This window comes from Pan paniscus, chromosome 7, assembly GCF_029289425.2.
Source record: "Pan paniscus chromosome 7, NHGRI_mPanPan1-v2.0_pri, whole genome shotgun sequence".
Lineage (NCBI taxonomy): Eukaryota > Metazoa > Chordata > Mammalia > Primates > Hominidae > Pan > Pan paniscus.
The window spans coordinates 134124373-134146664 of record NC_073256.2 but is presented as its reverse complement, the minus strand read 5'-3'; the positions used below and the strand labels follow the sequence as shown (position 1 = coordinate 134146664).

General features: G+C 37.5%; 1 protein-coding gene across 1 annotated transcript in view; it reads left to right on the top strand.

Moving 5' to 3' along the window:
* The window catches only part of EIF3H (eukaryotic translation initiation factor 3 subunit H), a 110354-nt gene that overhangs the window by 12020 nt on the left and 76042 nt on the right, over window positions 1-22292 (top strand). Inside the window, exon 2 of the mRNA XM_003823335.6 lies at window positions 19766-19922. Coding sequence (XP_003823383.2) covers window positions 19766-19922 — 157 coding nt within the window. The remainder of the gene's footprint in view (window positions 1-19765; window positions 19923-22292) is intronic.

The window sequence follows — 22292 nt, the reverse complement described above, 5'->3', positions numbered from 1 at the left end:
GGAGCATTGGGAAGAGTACTGGTACGTGTTCCTAAGTAAGTTAGTTTACCTGTGTTGGGTGGTAATTCTAAGTCCATCTGACTTTTCCTTTTTTTATTTTCCTTTGAGACAGAGTCTCGCTCTGTCGACCGGGCTGGGGTGCAGTGGCCCGATCTCGTCTCACTGTGATCTCCACCTCCCAGGTTCAAGCGATTCTCATGCCCCTCAGCCTCCCGAGTAGCTGTGTGCCACCATGCCTGGCTAATTTTTGTATTTTTAGTAGAGATGGGGTGTTGCCATGTTGGCCAGACTGGTCTCGAACTCCTGGCCTCAAGCGATCCACCCGCCCTGGCCTCCCAAATTGCTGAGATTATAGGGATGAGCCACCACACTGGGCCAGACTTTTCCGTTTTTATGTTCCTCCCAAGATTTGGATAAACCTGCAAACATCCTGGGCCATTGGTCCTTTCTGTTAAGGTCAGACACCTTATTGAAATTCATTGCCATTTGCTTTTTGACAGTGCTTACTGTGTTCGTGACATATATGCTAGTGATGACAATCTATCATTTGTTTCTTGTAGCTGTCTTCTTGGGTATTATTTAAGGCAGCATACACAGTACTTCTCATGGAGGAGATGACTTAATAAATCAGTTATGATCTCTAGGCCTTAGTTTGATATGAAGATAGTGAATGGCCTTCCTACTGTAATAAAGAGAACCCGAATGGGTAATTTCTTACATTGTCGATATGATTTTTAGTAGTAGATATTGATTTTAATAGTTGGTAATAGTTACTGTTGGATTCCAAACTGGATGGTTTCCCAAGTAAATGGAATATGATCAAAATATTTTAACTTTAGTTGTTACAGCAAATCTGGCCTGGATTTATGTGGTTAATGCCGCACATATCTATTTAACATTAAAAGGTGTGGGTGTACAATAAGCATTTTTTATCTTTTGCCTTCTCGTCACCTTTTGCTTCGACTGGTTTCTGTATATGATAAATTTGGATCTTTTGTTCAATATCTTGGACTTCATTGGTTTGGCTGAGCAACTCCAGGTATTTTAAGTCTTGGCAGCAATGCTCTGGACTTACAGCTCAGTCCTAGCCCATACCTTGGAGAAAAAAGCCTTTACAAAGCATGAAGTTTGAAAAGAATCTTTGCAAGTTCTTATTTTTGTGTTTAGATTTTCTTTTACTTCATCAAGTCTACCATAGGTCGTTTCTTAGATAAAAGCTCCTAATTTTAGCACTTACACAAAACTTGGTTGCATTTGCTTTCTTTTCAAAATTAGTTTATAATGTTTTTGGTAAAATATTTAATTTATGGTACTTGGATGTTATTTTATTTGGCAAGGTTTTAGATAATATCTTAAAGAGAATATGGCTTCGTTTTTTGTAAACTACTACTGGTAGGTAGATCATTCTTTAAAATGGCTATATGCAGTAAAGATTAGGTTTAATAGCAAAGTGTAGTGTAATTTACTTAGCTGGTTGATGACAAACTGTACTTGTTTCATCAAAACTGAAAGGGCTGAAGTGGATACTTAAATATGCTGGAGTAGTATGCCATATTCTTGTTAATGTTGGTACCATGCTCAAGCATATAAGAAAAAAATTGGATTCAGGAAAAACAGTGATAACTCAGTATTAACTTAGTCAAAATACATATATTTTTAATCCTTTGAGTCTTTGACCCTTTAAACATCAGCTGCATTTTGGCATAAAATTTTAAGATTTTCTTTGCCTCCAAAATAGTACCTAAACTGGTACTTAAGTGCCACAGATGTTTGTTGTATCTTGAGGCTTACTTTTTTTTTTTTTTTAATACTTTCTATGTTTCCACCTCTCCCTGTCGCCATCTGATTTTATTTCCTGTCCATTAGTGATACCACTGTCTACCCAAGTCATGAAGGCTTCTGGTATCGTCTTTGACTATTTCTTGAGGTTTTTCCTAAGATCACTTAGTTAGTTCTTTGAGTTTATAACTACATTGTCTGTACTGTTCAGTTCTTGCACTCTTTCTCAACTATCACCAAAGCCTGTATAACTGGTCTTATAGACTTTATTTTGTACTTGGACAGTGCTGCTGAGTAAGTTATCTTCTCAATGGACAGCTGTAGTCCTAAAACAACCCTTTGGAAAATCACTATTACACACAAAATAAAATCAAACTTTATTTCCCAACTTATTATTTATATATGTGTGTGTGTGTGCATGTGTGTGTGTATATATATATATGTATGTATTTTTGAGACAGGGTATTGCTCTGTTGCCCAGGCTGGAGTGCAGTGGTGTGATCTCGGCTCGCTGCAGCCTCCACCTCTGGGGCTCAAGTGATCCTCTCACCTTAGCCTCCCTAGTAGCTGGGACCATAGGTGCATGTTACCACACCTAGCTAATTTTTGTTTTTGTTTTGTATTTTTAGTAGAGATGGGGTTTTGCCATGTTGGCCAGGCTAGTCTTGAACTCCTGGCCTCAAGTGATCCACCTGCGTCAGCCTCCCAAAGTGCTGGGATTATAGGCATGAGCCACTGTGCCTGGCCTGTTATTTTTTGAGACAGGATCTTGCTCTGTTGCCCAGGCTGGAGCGTAGTGGTGCAGTCATGGCTCACCGCAGCTTCCCACTCCTGGGCTTGAGTGATCCTCCTCCTCAGCCTTCTAGTAGCTGGGACTGTAGGTGTGTGCAACCTTGCCCGGCTAATTTTTTTATTTTTATTTTGTAGAGATGGGGCCTCTATATTGACCAGGCTGGTTTTGAACTCCTGGCCTTAAGGTGATCCTCCTGCCTTGGCCTCCCAAAGCGCTAGTATTACAGGTGTGAGCCACCACCACCTGGCCTTGCCTGCCACCTTTTGTTTTCATCCTCCAAACGAGGGCTTGTACATGGTGTTTTCAAGTGTGGTTTACTGGTAGCCTTTAAAACAAAATAAAAAGTATTTCCTTTTGGAGAGAAGAAAACTCCCATTTTACATTTTACACAGAAATGCATCAGCTTCGGTTTCATTCTAAAGGACCTCTTGGCTACAAAGATGATGAATAACCACCTTGTGGACTTACTGTGGTGCGCTTTTTATACAGGAAAATGGGAACCCTTTTAATTTATTAAGCCTGTTTAAACACAGCCATTACACTGGATAATACGTGCATATGGCACACAAATCAAAGACAAAGTGAAAGTATATAGTGAAGAGAAACTCTCACTGTCAGCCCTGTCTTCCAAGCACCCTCTTGCCAGAGGCAATCATAGTTGCTTTATACATGTTTCCTTCTGCACTTACCTTAGCAAGGAGGCAGAAACAAATTATAATGAGAGTGTCCCCAAATCACCTAAAGTCCTGCCTTCTATTTAAGCAGTGGCCAGTGCTCCTGAATCTAATAAACTTGAATGTAATAAACTTAGAATGTGTTAGAAGGTAGATCTTAACAATTCTGAAAAGTTTTTTGTTTTATGAGAAAGGAAATGAATTTTGTTCCAGCTAAGCTTTTTAATCACTCATATTATTTTAGAAAAATTACCAACCAGGTACATGTGGGAAGATTTGCAGGTTGGTTACATATATTTAATTGGTAAAGCAGAAACTTATAAATTAAACATCTTATCAGTTAATTCTTAATTACGATTATATATTTGTACATTTGATTGCATCATTATACTTACATGTGACTAATTTTTATAAGATTAGTACCATTCTTTTGAATTTCTTAAGGCTAAATTCTCTATCTTCTCTTTTTCCCAACAATTATTAGTTGATTTAACTTTAAAAATGTGGACCATCAGTGAGCATTAGATCCAAGAGAATAGCAATGAAATATGCCCTTTCAAACTGAAATATTATAGAGGTTGATATTGATTAAATGTATTGGAGCATTGTAACTAATCCCATGTGTGTCAGGAGCAAAAAATCTTTTTTGTTTCCTATTGAAGTTACTTAAATTTCTTTCACATCAAACTTAACAGCAGTGATTTAAATCCTGTTTATTATTTGACTCAGCCAGTTATGAAATGGAACCCTATCCCACTTGAGCCATAAAATGTGTTAAATTTAAGACTAATGCAGCTTTCTGCTTTTTGAATTTACATTTTGGCAATAACTACCATCTTTGTTCAGTGTTAGAAAAAATGATCTAGGCTTAACCAAATAAGAAAACTGCCAAGTTCACAGATCAGTCAGTTGAAGCCAGAATTAAATGAAAGTCTAGATACTGACTTTGCAGAATATGCTAAAGGGAGATTTTACAGCATTACAGTTTCTTTGAGAATAAAAATCTTCTACAGTAATAGCTGTTCTTTGACGGTGATTGATGTGAGAAATTCAGGCTGTGGGCCTTACCTCCCAGAAGCTACAAAACTGTAATAAAGCCGAGTAGGAATTGTGCATCCTGCCTGACCTCTTCTTCAACTAGGCAGTAACTGGTATAGTTTGAGCTTTGTCTTTTTTATTTCAGACTTTTAAGAAACTTGTGGACTGTACTTTGTCTTTAATGATGTTTTAAGGGAAAATTACACATAAACACACATATGTATACAGAATATTTTGAGTAAATTTAATTGAACTCTTGACTTTTTAATGCAGATTCAAAACATCGTGTTGTAAAACTTTGTGGTATTGGTTGTTACGAGAGATAGTATGTCCAGCTGATTGATATGTCTTAAAGAAAATGGAAGTTTGGCATCAGTTGGGTTAATAAGTTATAATTCACCTCTTATTAGGCTGAAAAAAAATCTCTGAGGAATGAACTGAAAACATTCTGGGGAGACAAGTGTCTGTGCCATAAGGGTAACTAGGCATATTTTAGTCACTAAATATTCCTTGGATGGACAGATGAATGAATGAGAATAGGTGAAATATGACAATTCTAAAAAAAAGAAAAAAATTAGAAATCAGACTTGATGATTCTAAAACATAAAAAGGAAAAAAGAGGAGGTGAAATGTTTGTTGTGATAGTTGTTATAATAGTAGCTAACATTTACTGAGGACTTAACTAGTAATTGTGTGCTAGGTAGTTTGAGTGGGATTATTTTTTAATCTTTGCAACAGTGCTTGAGATTGGTACTGTCTTTATAGGAGGAAGGTATGGGTAGGGTAGATAAGGTAACTTGCCTAAGGCCGCAGGGCTGGCACTCAAACTTTGTTTTGGATTCTGGTTCCCAGCCCCTCAACCACTCTGCTATAGGATTTTTCTGTTTGTGTAGACTACAGGGCTGGGGAGTCAGTCACATTGGTGTGTACATTCATAAGAATTCATGTTTAAGCTTTTACTAAAATTTTTTTCTTTTACTCAAACATTACATTTTTGCAAAGAAATAAAGATTTCTAGAATAACTGTGTACTAGACAACAAATGGAAGACAGCAGTGAGAGGTTTGAATGTTGGGGTTTCACCTGGGCTTACTCCCTGAATAAATAAATCACTGTCTTACAGAAGTTGTGATTCAAAGTGGGCCCTGCTGCTGAAAAAAGTTTGTTTTTACCATTCTTAAAAATACAATGTTCAGAATAGAATTGGAGCTAAGGGAGTCGTGATCTGACCTCAGTGGAGGAGTATGCCTGTCATCTCCTGTAGAAGCAGCAAGGAGTGGCAGAGAAAACTATTCATTTCTTGCTCTTCTCAACTACTGCCACAGTCTTATGCCACTGGGCTTACAGTTACATAAGTGCTTGGTAGCTACACAGTTTGGAGCTCATGTCTGTTGTGGTCACGTATTTTGAGAGACTTTGTGACATAAATTAAGAAGTGTTTGATTCTGTAGTCTAAATGCTCAGTTTTGGGAGTTGGGAAATAACTGTTTACGTGCTTAATGTTACTGATTCTGTAAACCAGTGCTATTCAAAGTATGAGGTATGGTTTGGGAACACTGGTCTGCACAGTATAAACACAGGGTTAAGATAGAGTGTTTAGAAACTTTTATTATAGTAGTTTGACACTGCTGTGATATCCAAGTGATATCCCTGGGCTTTGTGTGTGTGTGTGTGTGTGTATGTGTGTGTTTTATTTTCATCTTTCTAGTGAGTAATTTTTATTGTATTTTACTAAAGTATTGGTCTGTGATAGATTGGGGGAAAATGGGTTCTTTACCACTGATAACCTGAGAAGCATTGCTGTAAACTATTTTCATGTCTATTTTGGCTAATAGCATCTTCCTGTAACCAGAGTTGCCGAGACCAGCTCAGTCGGGGAGACCCTAACCCAGCAGCACTAGAGGAATTAAAGACACACACAGAGAAACATGGAGTGTGGAGTGGGAAATCAGGGGTCTCACAGCCTTCAGAGCTGAGAGCCTCCAACAGAGATTTACCCACATATTTATTGATTGATTGATTTATTTTTCTGAGACGGAGTCTCGCTCTGTTGCCCAGGCTGGAGTGCAGTGGCACCATCTCGACTCACTGCAAGCTCCGCCTCCCAGGTTCACACCATTCTCCTGCCTCAGCCTCCCGAGTAGCTGGGACTGCAGGCGCCCGTCACCACGCCTGGCTAATTTTTTGTATGTTTAGTAGAGATGGGGTTTCACCGTTTTAGCCAGGATGGTCTCGATCTCCTGACCTCGTGATCTGCCCGCCGCGGCCTCCAAAAGTGCTGGGATTACAGGCGTGAGCCATGGCGCCCGGCCGCCACATATTTATTGACAGCAAGCCAGTGATAAGCATTGTTTCTGTAGGTTATAGATTAACTGAAAGTATTCCTTATGGGAAATAAAGGGATGGGCCTAAATAAGGGGATGGGTCTGGCTAGTTATCTGCAGCAGAAGCTAGTTAAGACTTGAGCATGTCCTTAAGAAGCAGGAGCATGTCCTTAAGGCACAGATCGCTCATGCTATTGTTTGTGGTTTAAGAACACCTTTAAGCGGTTTTCTGCCCTGGGTGGTCCAGGTGTTCCTTGCTCTTATTCCGGTAAACTGACTGCCTTCCAGTGTGGGTGTCAAGGCCATCAGGAGCATGTCACAGTGCTGCAGAGGTTTTGTTTATTGCCAGTTTTGGGGCCACTTTATGGCTGGATTTTGGGGCCTGTTCCCAACAAGAGTAATAATTTAATAATTGAACTGTATTTAAAATAGTATTGTGATCACTAAATACCATTACATTAGATTTACTTAACTTTTAAATTAGTTTTAGTGGTAAAACATTTTAATAATTCAGTGTTTTTTAATACTGTGAACTGTTTAAAAAGATGAACAGGTTGTAACCTCGGCATTGGGTAGCTCAGCTTTATAAAGCAGGCTTAAAAATGATAGGTGGTATGGTTCTAACAGTTTAAAATTACTTCTGTCCCTAATTATTTTAGCAGGGCTTTTCAGCAGATCCTTATTGTGTCTGTTACAAAGATGATGGGAAACCTGCTTTTCCTGGTGAAGGTTTATTGTAATAAGTTTGAACAAATTGTTCAATTGTTGAAGCATAAGTTAGGCTTCTCTTAAACAGGCCTTTCTGCTTGTTGAAAACCAGGCCAGACGTTAGTTACCTCTTTATGTTGATGGTGTGTGTATATGTGCATATTTTCTGGCAATTTGTATATGTGTGTGCAGTGATATTCACAGAGTTGAAGAGGAGTCAGGTTAACAAGAGATGAGAATTTAAAATCAGCAGATGCTTTGGCTTGTAGTGTGTGGGCTTCTTTTTCTCATCCTTTCAAGTCTTAACTGCTTCATTCAGCCCATATTTTACAAATGTAAAGGAACCTGCTAAAATCAAGATATATTATGTGTCTATCATTGTCAACTCAGTAGCACTGTCAGAAAAAATGAAACGTTAGTTTGTTCTATTTTGTGAAACTCCACATAGCAAATCAGTTACTGCTGTATTTTAAAAATCTTTTTCCTTAGTTTTTTTGATGCTTTTTGAATTAAAAACAAACACATGCTCCATTCTAGTATAACTAAAATACAGATGTATAAAGGAAGAAGTATGTCTGTCCATACCATTCTTTTTTTTTTTTTTTTTTTTTGAGATGGAGCCTCGCTGTGTCGCCCAGGCTGGAGTGCGATAGTGCGATCTCGGCTCATTGCAACCTCCGCTTCCTGGGTTCAAGCGATTCTCCTGCCTCAGCCTCCAGAGTAGCTGGGACTACTGTTGCACACCACCAGGCCTGGCTACTGTTTTGTATATTAGTAGAGGTGGGGTTTTACCATGTTGCCCCAGGCTGGTCTCGAACTCCTGAGCTCAGGCAATCCGCCCAGTTGGGCCTCCCAAAGTGCTAGGATTACAGGCATGAGGCACCCGCACCTGGCCTCATTGTTCTTCATTCAAACACGTAACTGCATGTAGGTAATAAGTTTTTATTACTATTAATTTAAAAAAAAAATTTTATTTTTATTTTTTTTGAGACAGAGTCCCACTCTGTTGCCCAGGCTGGAGTGCAGTGGTGGGATCTCAGCTCACTGCATCCTCCGCCTCCCAGGTTCAAGTGATTCTCCTGCATTCAGCCTCCTGAGTAGCTGGGGTTACAGGTGCCAGCCACCATGTCTGGCCAATATTTTGTGTTTTTAGTAGAGATGGGTTTCACCATGTTGGCCAGACTGGTCTCGAACTCCTGACCTCAGGTAATCGGTCTGCCTCAGCCTCCCAGAGTGCTGGGATTATAGGCACAAGCCACTGCGCCCAGCCCTATTAATTTTTAAAACTTTATTTTTGGGTTATGGGCTTTTTTGGGAATTTGAAGAATGACAAAGTCTTTTTTTTTTCCTCCCCCAGGGAAATGCCTTCAAGTACGTAGGTAGAAAATATTGCTGATGATTTTAAGAGGTTCGTAGATCTTTTCAAATGCATATCTGTCCTTCAGGTTTGAATGTTTGTTTTTAGGGCTTGCACACTTTGAGAAGTATGCTTTTTGATATAGAATATTGGGTAGTGTGAATTTTTAAAAAAATCATGTCTTTTTGGGCAGGGAGATGGCAAATATTTTAACATTTTCCAATTTCTTTGAATTTGTTTTACGTAAACAGGCTTTTCCAGGAACAAATTATCTATTGTCTAAATAATCTCATTAAATTCCAAAATACTGTAAACAGCAAAATTCTAAGCAGTATACTTTGTCTTCAACAATAATACAATTTAAGTTATTTTTGGTGACCTACGTTTATTAAAAACATGAGTCAATAGATATTTATTTTATATTATACATAATAGGTAGGGTTATAGTTGTGGTTCTTAGCTCTTTGGGTATTATAGCATCTCAGGGGATCTTTGAACTCTGAAATTGAGAGTAAAATTGGGAGTCAGCGCATGTATGAATTGTTTCTTCATCAGACTTTTAAAATGTGTACAGTTTTGTTCAGTTACGGTATTTATACAAAATAAATTCCACCTTTTTTTTTGTGAGACGGAGTCTTGCTCTGTCGCCCAGGCTGGAGTGCAAAGGCGCGATCTCGGCTCACTGCAAACTCTGCCTCCCTGGTTGAAACGGTTCTCCTGCCTCAGCCTCCCAAGTAGCTGGAACTATAGGTGCGTGCCACCACGCCCAGCTAATTTTTTTGTATTTTTAGTAGAGATGGGGTTTCACCGTGTTAGTCAGGATGGTCTCAATCTCCTGACCCCGTGATCCGCTGGCCTCAGCCTCCTGAAGTGCTGGGATTACAGGCGTGAGCCACTGCCCCTGGCAATTCCACTCATTTTAAATGCACAGTTGGACGAACTTTAGTAATTGTAAACAATTGTTTAACTGCTACCACAATCAAGATGTATTAATAGAATAGTTTCCCCACTTGGAGAGTTTCCTGGTATCCTTCTGCAGTCAGTATTTGCCTTCTCACCTTGGCTCTAGGCAACCACTTATCTATCAGCTTCCTGTTACTACTGTTTTGCCTTTTCTAGAATTTCATATAAATGAAATCATATGTGTCATACATAACATTTTGTTTAACTTCTTTCACTTTGCATGTTTTTGAGATTTCTCCTTGTTTTGTCTATTGGTATTTTATTCCTTTTTATTGTTGAGTATAATTCCATAGAATAGATATACAGGTTGAACATCCCTAATTGCAAAATCCAGAATTTGAAAAGTTCCAAAATGTGAAGCTTTTTCAGCGCTGATATGATGCCACATTGGAAAATTCCATACCTGACTTCATGTGATGGATTGTTGTCAAAACACAGTTGCACACCACACAGTTTATTCGGGGTCTCCAAGGGAAAAAAGACCCTCCCAGTCTCCTTTAGCTGTGTTACGTATTTTTTTTTTCTGCATGCCCAAATCACCTCCTGCAAGCATACCTGCAGAGCGTAATAAAGTGGGGGCTTGATACATCAACAGCAGATTCCCCACGATGATCCACATGGGGCCAAGAAGACCTATTTGCATTACTCATTATGTGGTGGTGGTGTTTTGGCTTATTCTCTGCTCTGGCGTAAAGATAGGGTTGAAAATGCAACTATTCCAAACTCTAAAACACTTGTGGTCCCAAGCATTTTGGATAAGGGATACTCAACCTGTGCTGCATTTTATTCATCTGCATTTGGTGGTTTGGGTTGATTCCGGTTTTTAGCTATTATGAATAATGCTACCATGAACATTTGTAGACATGTCTTTGTGTGGATGTTTTTATTTCTCTTGGGTAGATTCCTGGGACTAGGTATAGTCATTTGGTGCGTTTATGTTTAGCTTATAAGATACTGTAGTTACTGTTTTCTGCTTTTGCACTAGCAAGTTTCTTAGAGTTGAAGCTTTTTAGAAAGGTCTCAATTTCTACTTTCGTGGCTCAGCCAAGTTCAAAACTCCATATCCTGACCCAAGAACAGAGATTGGATTATTACTCAGCTCCTAGGTTTTGCAGATTATGTCTATGTCTGATGTATTTTGGGGCATGGCTGCATTAACTTGCAGGTCCTGAAAGTCCAATGTGTTTCTTAAATAGTTTTCTTTTTACCTCTGAACTTTATTGGAGTTGCAACCTTTATTAGAGGAATTCTGGTGTTAGCTTCATAGACATGCCTACTAGGTAAAGACTGACCCTGACCCTGGCATTAGGAATACGCATATTGCTAATTAAAAGCTATGGTAACTTTTCCTGAAAGGATTTTACTAGTATATTGTGTTTTATAATTCATTAACAAAAAATAAATGAAATTGGTAGTTTTGAATTAATGTTATTTTAAGATATAACTGTTCCTGCTTGGCATGGTGGCTCACGCCTGTAATCCTAGCACTTTTGGAGGCCCTGGGCGGGTAGATCACTTGAGGCCAGGAGTGTGAGACCAGCCTGGCCAACATGGTGAAACCCTGTCTCCACTAGAAATACAAAACAAACTTAGCCGGGTGTGGTGGCGTGCACCTGTAATTCCAGCTACTAGGGAGGCTGAGGCAGGAGAATCCCTTGAACCTGGGAGGCAGAGGTTGCAGTGAGTTGGGATCATGCCACTGCACTCCAGCCTGTGTGACAGCGAGATCCTGTCTCAAAAACAAACAACTTTCTGCCAGTAGGTGGGGTTATTATTTATCTACCAGTTCTTTTAGTAAAAACATGAACGTGTATCACTCCCACCCTAGTGCTTATCCATCTAGAGGCCTTTTTCTTCCCCTAAAATACAACTTGTGTGATTTATGAAATGTAAATATTAGCATTTTTATTAAAAGATTAAAAATCCATAGTCGTCAAGTATTCTCTTCTCCCAAGTTTTCATAGGGCTGATGGCTTGTTCTTCAGTTCTCTGGTCAGGTATCCTCATTCAGAAGCCCTTCCTGGATCCCCCTAAGGTAAGGCTGCTTCCCTGCCCCTCCTTGTTACCTTTCCCCTTTTCTTAGCAATTTCCGCAATCTGTAATCACATTAATTTTCCTAATTGTCATTCTAGAATAGTGGCTCCTAAAGTGTGAGGATCTTGGACACCCTTTTAGAGAGTCTCCAAGGTCAACACTTATTTTCATAATAATACATAATTTGCCATTTTTACTCTCATTCTTTCACGACTGTTTAATGGAGGTTTCCAGATGCTACATGATTTGTGTGATATCATAAAGGACTGACTGCAAGAACAGATATGATTATCCATCTGTTTTCTATTAAACCAGATATTAAAAAGATTTACAAAAATGTAAAACTATGTTTCTCCTCTCCTGGATTAAATTTTTTTTGAAAATGTAGATTTTTTACAAAAATGTGAAACATTGTCATTCTTATATCCTGATAAAATTACCTTGTTTTGTAAAATATTTTTCATTAAAACATAGTTTATATTAGCATGTAATGCATTTATTTTTAATTTTTTTCAAAGCTTCCAATAGAGGTTATTTTTAAGAGAAATAAATATTTCAGACATTTCTTGGTTTGAATTTCTGATATGCAGATATCAATGTATAAGATTTTTGGGGGTCCATGAAAATTTTAGGGATTTTTAAAATTTTTTAAGAGTTTTTTTTTTTTTTTTTTAATTTTAAAGGGCCTTGAAATACATGAAATATCTTTAGTCTTTGTTCTTGGTTTCTGTCACACTGTTCCCCGAACCTTTAGGATTTCCTGAGTGATAGGACTGTCTTTTATTCATAATGCTTTTTCTTTGATCACACCTGAGTTAATGCTAATGAGGTGATTTGGGTCAGGCCCCTCAGGATGGAGCAGGTCACCCAAAAGAGCAAATGATTACAGGGTTGGAACCTTCAGCCCCACTGACCTCTGGGAAGGAGGGTAGGTGGGCTGGAGATGAAGCTCCGTTAAGCTCTGTAAAAACTCTTGTACAAGATTTGATGAGCTTTTGGGTTTCCAAACACTTGGAGGAGCTGGGAGGATGGAGGCCCAGAGAAGCTCTGCCCCCTAACCTCCAATACTTTCTCCTGTGCATCTCTTCATCTGGCTTTTCATTTGTGTCCTTTGTCATGTCCTTTATAATAAAGTGATAAATGTAAGTAAAGTGTTTCTCTGAATTCTGTGAGTCATTCTAGCAAATTATTGAATCTGAGGAGGGTTTTGTGGGAACTCCTGATTTATAACTGGTTGGTCAGAAGTACTGGAGGCCTGGATTTGGGATTGGCATCTGAAGTGAGGGCAGTCTTGTAGGACTGTGTCCTTAACTTTTGGAATCTGACACTAACTCCAGGAAGATAGTGTCAAAAATTGAATTAAATTGTAAGATACCCAGCTGGTGTTTGGCGAATTGAAGAATTACGTGGTATAGAAGGAACCCACACATCTGGTGTCAGCAGTGTTGTGTGAGAATAAAGAGAAACAGTGTGTTTGAGACTTGCTGTTCTAAAAATATGAGCCCCACAAAAGTAAGACCTATGTGTTTGATTTAGTTTCATATTCCCAGGGCCTGGCAGAGGTGACTGATCTGAAAAGTCACTCAGTAAATATCTAAGTGAATGAATGAATGAATGAATGAGGGAATGAAAGAAGTCAAGATAACAGAAGCCTAGTGATTCTATGCAGAAAGATTTCAAATCTTTCTGTAGTTACTGGTCTATGCAGACATTATGTTTGATGGGAAATTATTCTAGTTCATCAAAAAGCTTTAATATTTATTTTGGTCAAATTTGAACTGTTCTCTGTCATGGAACTGAGTCTTTGATATGATTTTGATAGGGAGGTCTTAGAGATTCTGTTAAATCTTTCCCTTTAGGAAGGATGAAAGATTTTACCTGCCATTCTTAACTCTTCTAAATTTTAGATTTATTGACTTATAATGTTATTTATCTGGCTATTTTTGGTTGGTATTTATATTTTACCCTATAATACAGAGAATACTTGTCATAGAAGTTAAATCCTTTCTTGCTTTTAGATTTTTGGGCAAAGATAGGTTTTAATTTTTTTTTTTTTTTAAGCCAGACACTTTAAAAAGTAGCATTGTGTTCATTAGAGATGGCATATAGTCTGCTTTGCTTTTTCAAATAGTTTGCACTGAATAATGAACAATAGTAGAAAACTGTTCCCTGCAGGGTAATTTCAGCAGACAGGACATCTGTTTACTATCTTGCAGTTTGGGATTCCTTGAAGATCTGCCCAACTTGAGACTGTGTAAACTTCAGAAATCTGGGAAACAGTTTGAGAGACAACTGACCTAATCAGAGAACAATACTTACTGTTTAGGGCACATAGAATAGGTTAAGCATTTACACCCAGAACATGACAAAGTTTCAGAAGGTGTAGAAGAATTTGCTAAATTGGGTTTCTACTGGCAAGTTTGCTTCTGTCCCTTGAGGCATAATTCATGGAAGAATCCTCGTTTACCCACTAATTTATAGGGTAAACAAATCTAGTCAGCATCGGTTCTTAACAGTCTTGGATACGGGGTCAGATGCTAAGGTGTAAGTCTTACTGTGCTGCAGAAAACATGAATGTTTCAAGATGGGTTGCTGGTATTACCTTCCCTCTTGTTTATATGCTGTAGAGATTGTTCCAACTAGGGCTTGAATTCCTCTTATTAGGGTGATATTTATGCTTTTATAAACAACATGTTTACTTTTGGGTCTGTATTTCTCAGTGCCTTCACTTTTCAGCAACCCACGAAGTCTTAAAACAGGAAAGGAAATTGGGGTTTGACCAGCAGTGTATTGTAGTCACCTGAGGAGTTACAACAAAACAAAAACAAAGGAAAGCTAGGCCGTACAACTTCATTAGAAGTTAGAACTAAATAGGATGTTAGAGTAAGTTGGAGAACCTAAAAACAGACACCACCTACCAAACCCAGTATAGGAACCCAGCCCGTATCAGTTAGCTGAATTTCAGGAGTGTGCTCACGCATTAGTATACTTTAAAGCTCCCCAGATGGCTCTGATGTGTATCCAGAATGAGGACCCCTCTTCATTTATCTAAAAAAAGCTCTTTAGGTGATTTTGCTCAGCTGAGAATGAGTAAATAGGGCTCCTGAGTGTATCACAAATGTGGGGTCATTTGTGATACATATAAACAAAATATAACAGGAGAGTGTTTTTGTTTTGAAGAATGGTTAAGCTTTCCATGTGTCTTTTTCAGCCTTGCTGTTACCAACATATTTGGTGCACTCAGTTTGGTATCACTCATTTATTGTGAAGTAATTATAAGTGCTTTGGACTCAGAAGTCAGATCTCACTTCCCTGGCTAAATTCCCTGTCAGCTTATCTTTGTTTCCTTATGTAAAATGGGAAAATAATATAACTGACTTCATAGGGTGGTTGTAAGGATGAAATGAGTCCTTGCACGTAAGACAGTGGAGTGCTTGACATATCATAAGTGATAAGTGTTTGCCATTCATTCCTTCAGCAAAATATATTTTGAGTATCTTTTATGTGCCAGTATCTGTGTTAGGTGTTGAAGATGTGGTGAGTAAATCATCCTTTCATTTTTATGGGAACATTCACGAGGGGAAACAATGAGCACAACATGGATTCTGTCTCTATTAAAAGATACTTCAAATCTATGAAACTTTGAAATATATATACATGGCAAATTCTTGGTTATCTGTGTAGAATAGCAGAAGTATGTATGTCATTTAGTTATATTTAATCAGGAATTTCCTTTCCTTTTAACATGTAAATCAGTGTCTGCAACCTTTCTGGCACCAGGGACTGGTTTCGTGAAAGACAGTTTTTCCACGTGGGGGGTTGCGGGGATGTGAGAGGATGGTTTCTGGATGACACTGTTCCACTTCAGATTGTCAGGCATTAGATTCTCCAAAGGAGCATGCAACCTAGCTCCCTTATATGTGCAGTTCACAGTAAAGGTTTGTGCTCCTATGAGAATCAGTGCCACTGGTCACCTGACAGGAGACGGAGCTTAGGCAGTTTACCTCCCGCTGTGCGGCCAGGTTGCTATCAATCAGGCCACAGAGCAGTTCTGGAGCAGTACCTGTCCGTGGCCTTGGGGTTGGGAACCCCTGCTCCAAATGAATCCTACTCTAAGGCATTTCCATGACATTACTTCTTGAACTAAAGAACTGAGGTTTTAGCGTGTATGTAGGAAATAGGACGATCATAAAATGTCACAATGAAGAATGAGCTAGCTTAGTTTTGATAATAGTGATTTTTTTCCTGAGTACTTTATCAGATTATATTAAAATGACAAGATCATAAATATTAAAGTTGGAAATTATTTTAGTGATCGAGTCTTTCCTGAATGCTTCTTTTTTGGACAGCCTTCAGTACTAGAGAGAATTTATCCTTAGGGTTGAAATCTTCTTTCCAGAAACTATCACCTGTGGTTCTTAGGTTTTGCCTTCAAAGTAAGACTAATCCTGTAGCGGCCAAAGAACTCTTCAGTATTTGGAAAGTGCTTTTTTTGAGTGTCCCTTGCCTAGAGAGAGATTTGCTTTAATTTTACTGGTTCTCATCACAGGATTTTAAGCTTTCTCTCTTGTAATTACCCTTTTCTGTGGATTCTTACTCATACTGATTGTTTTTTGTGCTTTTCTCATTTCTTAGTTTGGTACTGTTACTGGTAAATTTTCTCTTGGGTCATTGTAAAGAACTGAGGATAACAGTTCAGTGATATCGAAAGAGCGAGATAATTATTTCTTTTACTTGGAGCACTGTATTCTATTGATACTACATAAAATTGCATTGGCTGTTTGGCAAGCATGTCAAGCCTGGTGTGCTGTTTGGTTACATTATCCTTACTGATCCCTTTAGAATTCACTTTTGTTAGAGTTAAGACAGTTTTCAATATAGTTTGAACTGTAATAACTTGTTTTAAAATATATTAATTTTTTTATTGCTATTTTCTTCATAACTGGAAATGAGGTTATTTTCATCTGGCTTCTTTATGAAACTGTGCTGGTCCTAGTCACCAGTACTCCCTTTTGCATATGTAGGAATCAGCTGTTTAGGAATCACTTCTAGATTTGTCTGAAGAACTATGTTAAGCTCATATATCTTCTAGTATCTCTTGTTTACTTTGATTTCAGTAGTGGTTTAGCAATCTCATTAGTAGGGGTAAGTATAAAGGAATCTAGGTAACCTAGATGAATTGGTAGATGTGTTTGTAATAACTCTTTATCAGTTTAGTTTATCCCGTCTTGATCACCTGTATTTGTTCTATTTTTTAAGTGTAGAAATAATTTTTCTTGGCAGAGAGGTATGTTGAATAAGCATTAGTTATTTTATTGACACAAATCAACAATATTGGTCATTTATTGAGCACTTACTATGTGGCAGACTCTGCAGAGAACTCTATACTGTGTCATTTTTAGTAGTGTCAGTAATGCTATGAAATAGTGCTATTTTGCAAATTAGAATCTAAGGCTTGAGAAGATTAAATAGCTTTCTCAAGGTCACAGCTAGTAAATGCTGGAGCTGGAACTCATACCCATACTTGTATGACTCATCAAGTCCATTTTTGTGCCTTTCAAGAAGTGGAGAGGTCTTTCATACAGGAATGTGTAGGTTGTGCACTTTCATTTCGTAGTATCGAAGGTTTGCCAATCTTATTATTTGGTGTTACTCCATTTTGAGCTCTTTTCCCTGCTGACTGCTTGCTCTCCTTTGGAGTTCTGTATCTTACTGGTGTAGTCTTTTTGGGTCTATTCATAACACAGTTTTTACTGCATGTCTGTTGTCTATTACTACCTGGTTATTTTAACTATCAATTTAGTTACTAATATGAAAATCATCTCCTAGGTTTAAAAACTAGGTTTAAAAACCTACTTTTAAACCTAAAACTAGGTTTAAACTAGGTTTAAATCTTGGCTCTACTACTTCCTAGATGTGTGACCTTTAGCCATTTACTTAATTTCTCTCTGCCTCAGTTTTCTTATCTATAAAATGAGTATAACAGTACCTTTCTCCTAAGGTGGTTGTGAGAATTACATGATAGGGTAATACATGTGAAATAATTAGATTATTGCCTGTCATACAATGTTTAGTAAATGTAATGTGCTGTTATTAACTGGTCATTAGTTTCTTTTTTTCTTTCATAATTGGTTTATTGGTCGTGTTGAGGATCAGTACACAGACACTTCAATTTGTACACAATTCTTAACATATATACTGAAAATCTAAAAAGCCATGTGTTGTAATTTTTAAAAAGTTATTTCAGTGACTTCCCAGCTTAAAATTGGGAAGCAAATTTTCCATAAGAGGCTATCAAGTACCAGTATCTTCACGTTAGTAAGCTGTTACATAGATCTCACCAATTCACAATATAATACCATATAGACTACATACTCAAATTTTCAATCTTCCACAGCACATTAACAAAGTTAATTAGAAAAGCAGGACTACCACGACCAAAGATGTTACAGTGCACAGAATTATGACAGGGAGAGCCATGATCAAAGAGTGTTTTTCTTTAGGAAACAATTCTACTAAAAAATAATGTGGGAATGAAAGTAATTTAAAATGTTCAAGACATTAAATGCAGGACTGCAACTCCATATTGCCATTTAGTATGCTTTGTATTACAGGATATAAAAACTAACCCCCCAACTATGGAATGTTAAGCTGACACTCAAGACAGTCAAACCCTCCCATAATTCAGTATCTCACACAAACTTGTGTTCACAAAATAGTTGGTAACAGTATTCCTCTGGGTTGTACAAGAAGGGAAATAGGGACCACTGATACAGTGTGTTATGATATCAGTCAAACTTGGCTTCTTTATCTTTGGCGTCATCAGAGGCTGGACTCTTCTCAGTTTTAGTTTCTTCGTTTTGTGCAGGTAAATTTCTTTAGTTTCCTGGTTAGCCACTTTGGCCTGTTTTCCCTTTGCTCCCCTTTTCCCTTTGTTTGCACTTTTTTGTCTGAAGATTTATCCTTTCCTGCTGCCTTTTTTAAGCTTCGTTTCCACTTTGGCGGGAGCAGGTTTAGCTGACAACCGCATTGATTCTCTCTTAGGCTATTTCTTCACCATCCATGTGGCTGAGCTGACCTGTGGGCTCAGGCTGCACACAGAAGTAGCTGCTCACCCTGTGTGTGCCTGGCCCACCCGTTACTTCGTTTCTAACAATAATATATTTGTTTTAAATGAAACACTAATAACGTACAAATAAATTGTCATTTTCTTGTTAGAATTATTTTTCCTCTGAGAACTTTACATTACAATTTTGAATGTGTTGCCTTTTGGGTCTTCAGGCCATGGGCTCATATTAAATATTAATGCTATTATTATTAATATGTGCCAGGCACTATAAAAAGCACTTTACATATATTAACCCCGTGTTGTAGGAATTATTAATGATTATGATTATTACAGACTTTAATTTCTTGTCCACCTGTGCATGGTGTTACCTCTTTTATATTTATGGGAATATTAAAGGAGAGAGTAGTAGAAGACCTGGTTATTCCATTAGAGGTTGCTTAGTGAATCCTTCTGGTTGAGGAAAACTAGATCATGCTGGAGACTATACCAACCAGATTGTTGTTGGATATGTGTGGGTACGTGTTCCCGTTGTTGCATCCTCTGACTATGGAGATGATCTGTTGAGAAATGCAAAATGAGAATTTATCAGAAGGCTCTGCTTTCAGGTGTCCCGATAATTGAGACCTTTATCTCTGTGTCTTATTGATAGTTTTGTCATTTATGTGTCTATTAACAGGATCACTTTCTCAATAATAGCCTCAGGTTGAGGGAGTATTCTTTGATTTGGCTGAAGGAACTCCTGGATGCCAGACCATGGGGAAGCTTTTGATTTAAGAGCATAACTGCTGTACATGGACGTTTTTGACATGTAATCAAACTCCTGGAGTTTCAGATCTGCGTTTAGATTATGTGAGCTTTATTAATTATGTAAGGGTAAAGGAAAGGATTTGTAAGACATTTATTTATTCCTCTTATTTAATTTGTGGTTTTGCAAACCTAGTACAGTTTATTTTGTTTTTTCTTAGAAATAAAGGAAATAATAAACTAGGATGGTTGTTAAGCTCCCTTCTGTGTGTGTGTGTTTTAGGTGGTATTAAAGATAATCAAACATTATCAAGAAGAAGGACAAGGAACTGAAGTTGTTCAAGGAGTGCTTTTGGGTCTGGTTGTAGAAGATCGGCTTGAAATTACCAACTGCTTTCCTTTCCCTCAGCACACAGAGGATGATGCTGACTTTGATGAAGGTAAGGGTGTTCATCACAAGTGTGTCTTTGCAGTGCATACAAATGGATATTAACACAGGTCTCACCATAACTTTTGATAATGTGTGAATTGGGAGTCTCTCAGGCTAGCCTACTTCACTTGATGTCTGATACTTTGGGAAAATTATATAAATTCTGGGAAATGAGGGTTTATACTATAGACATCATTTGTTTGGCCTTTACTTATTTGGAATTTGTGATTCTGATTTGTCATAGGTTGGATAGGAACTGTGCTGATGTTGACTTTGTCAACATGAAATCAGCTTGCTAAATAAAGTTTTGAGGGACAAAGATCATCCTTATGTGTCTGTTATCCATTCCCTTCTATCCTCTTTTGATTAAGTCAGTGTTTAGAAAGAGATGCAGTTCAATTTTCTGCTTCAGAAAGAAGATACTCCTCAAGCATTTCAGAAATATTTTATTTTTGTACTATGGGTGTAATTGCTTTGTTAGCAAAGGCTGAGAGTAGTTAAAAGCTCACATCAAAGGCTAAAATCAGCATCTAAAAGATTTTTTAAAAATCAGGTTGAAAATAACTTCTCACTTGTTTGAAATCTCTGGTTTCATTTTCTTTGTAACTTTTTATTGTAAAAAGCACATAAAAATTTTAAGTACACATTACAGTAGTGTTAAGTGTATGCATATTGTGCAGTAGGTTTCTAGAACTATTTCATCTTGCAAAACTCAAACTCTGTATCCATCGAACAATCCCTTTTTCCACCTCTTTCATCCCCGCAACCACCATTCTACTTTGTGTTTCCAAGAGTCTGACTACAGATACCTCATGTTAGTGGAATCATGTGGCATTTATTGTTTTGTGAGTGACTTATGTTATTTAGCATAATGTCCTAAAAGTTCATCCATGTTGTAGCAATGACAGGATTTTCTTCTTTTTTCTTAAGGCTGAATAATAATTCATCATCTGTATATACCACATTTTCCTTATCCAGCCATCTGTCGATGGAAGTTTAGGTTGCTCCCACCTATTGGCTATTGTGAATAATGCTGCAGTGAACATGGGTGTGCAAATATCTCTTCAAAATCCTGTTTCCATTTTCTTTTGGATATGTACCCAGAAGTGGTATTACATGGTAATTCTATTTTTAATTTTTTGAGGAACTTCTTATGTTTTTTTTTTAAATAGCAGCTGCACCATTTTACATTTCCAACCTTGCACAAGGGTTCCAATTTCTTAATATCCTTGTCAACACTTGTTATTTTCTGTGTGTTTGATAATGGCCATTTTAACAGATGTGAGGTGATCATCTCATTGTGGTTTTGAATTGCACTTCTGATGATTACTGATGTTGAGCATCTTTTCATATGCTTGTTGGTGATTTGTATATCTTTGAAAAAATGTCTATTCAAGTCCTTTGCTTATTTTAAAATTGGAGGTTTTTTTTTTTCCTGTTGAGTTGAAGGAGTTATGGATATTAACCTCTTATCAGATATGTGGTTTGCAATATGTATTTTCTCCCATTTTGTAGGTTGCCTTTTTACTAGGTTGATTGTTTCCTTTGCTGGGCAGGAGTTTTTACATTTGATATACTCCCATTTGTCTGTTTTTACTTTTGTTGCCTGTGCTTTTGGTATTGTATTGAAGATATCAGTGCCAAATCCAATGTCATGAAGCTTTTTTCCTCTGTTTTTTGGTAGGAAGTTTCAGGTCTTATGTTTAGGTCTTTAATCCATTTTGAATTAATCTTTGTGCTGTATACAAGGTAAGGGTCCAGCTTCGTTCTTTGGCATGTGGATATCCAGTTTTCCTAGCACCATCTGTTGAAGAGACTGTCCTTTCCCATTGAGGGTCCCATCTTGGCACCCTCGTTAAAGATCACTTGACACCATATATGCCAGGGTTTATTTCTGGGCTCTTTGTTTTATTCCACTGGTCTGTATGTCTGTCTTAATGTCAGAAGTACACTTTTTGGATTACTCCAGCTTTGTAATAGGTTTTGAAGTCAGAAATTTTGTTCATCTCATTTGAGATTGTTTTGCCTATTCAGGGTCCTTTGAGATTCCATATGAATTTTAGAATAGATTTTTCTATTTCTACAAAAAATGTCATTGTGATTTTGATAGGTATTGCATTGAATCTGTCTTTGAGTAGTATTGACAACATAATAAGATAAAGTCTAACCTCTGAACATGGCTTTTCTTTCCATTTATATACATCATCTTTTAGCAGCGTTTTGTAGTTTCAGTTTACGAGTGTTTTGCCTCTTTGGTTAAGTGTATTCCTAAGTATTTTATTCTTTGTGATGCTATTGTAAATTGGATTTTTCTTAATTTCCTTTTTGTCATTTTTGATATGACTTTTAACTGATCACATTAACTTTGATAGAATGTTAC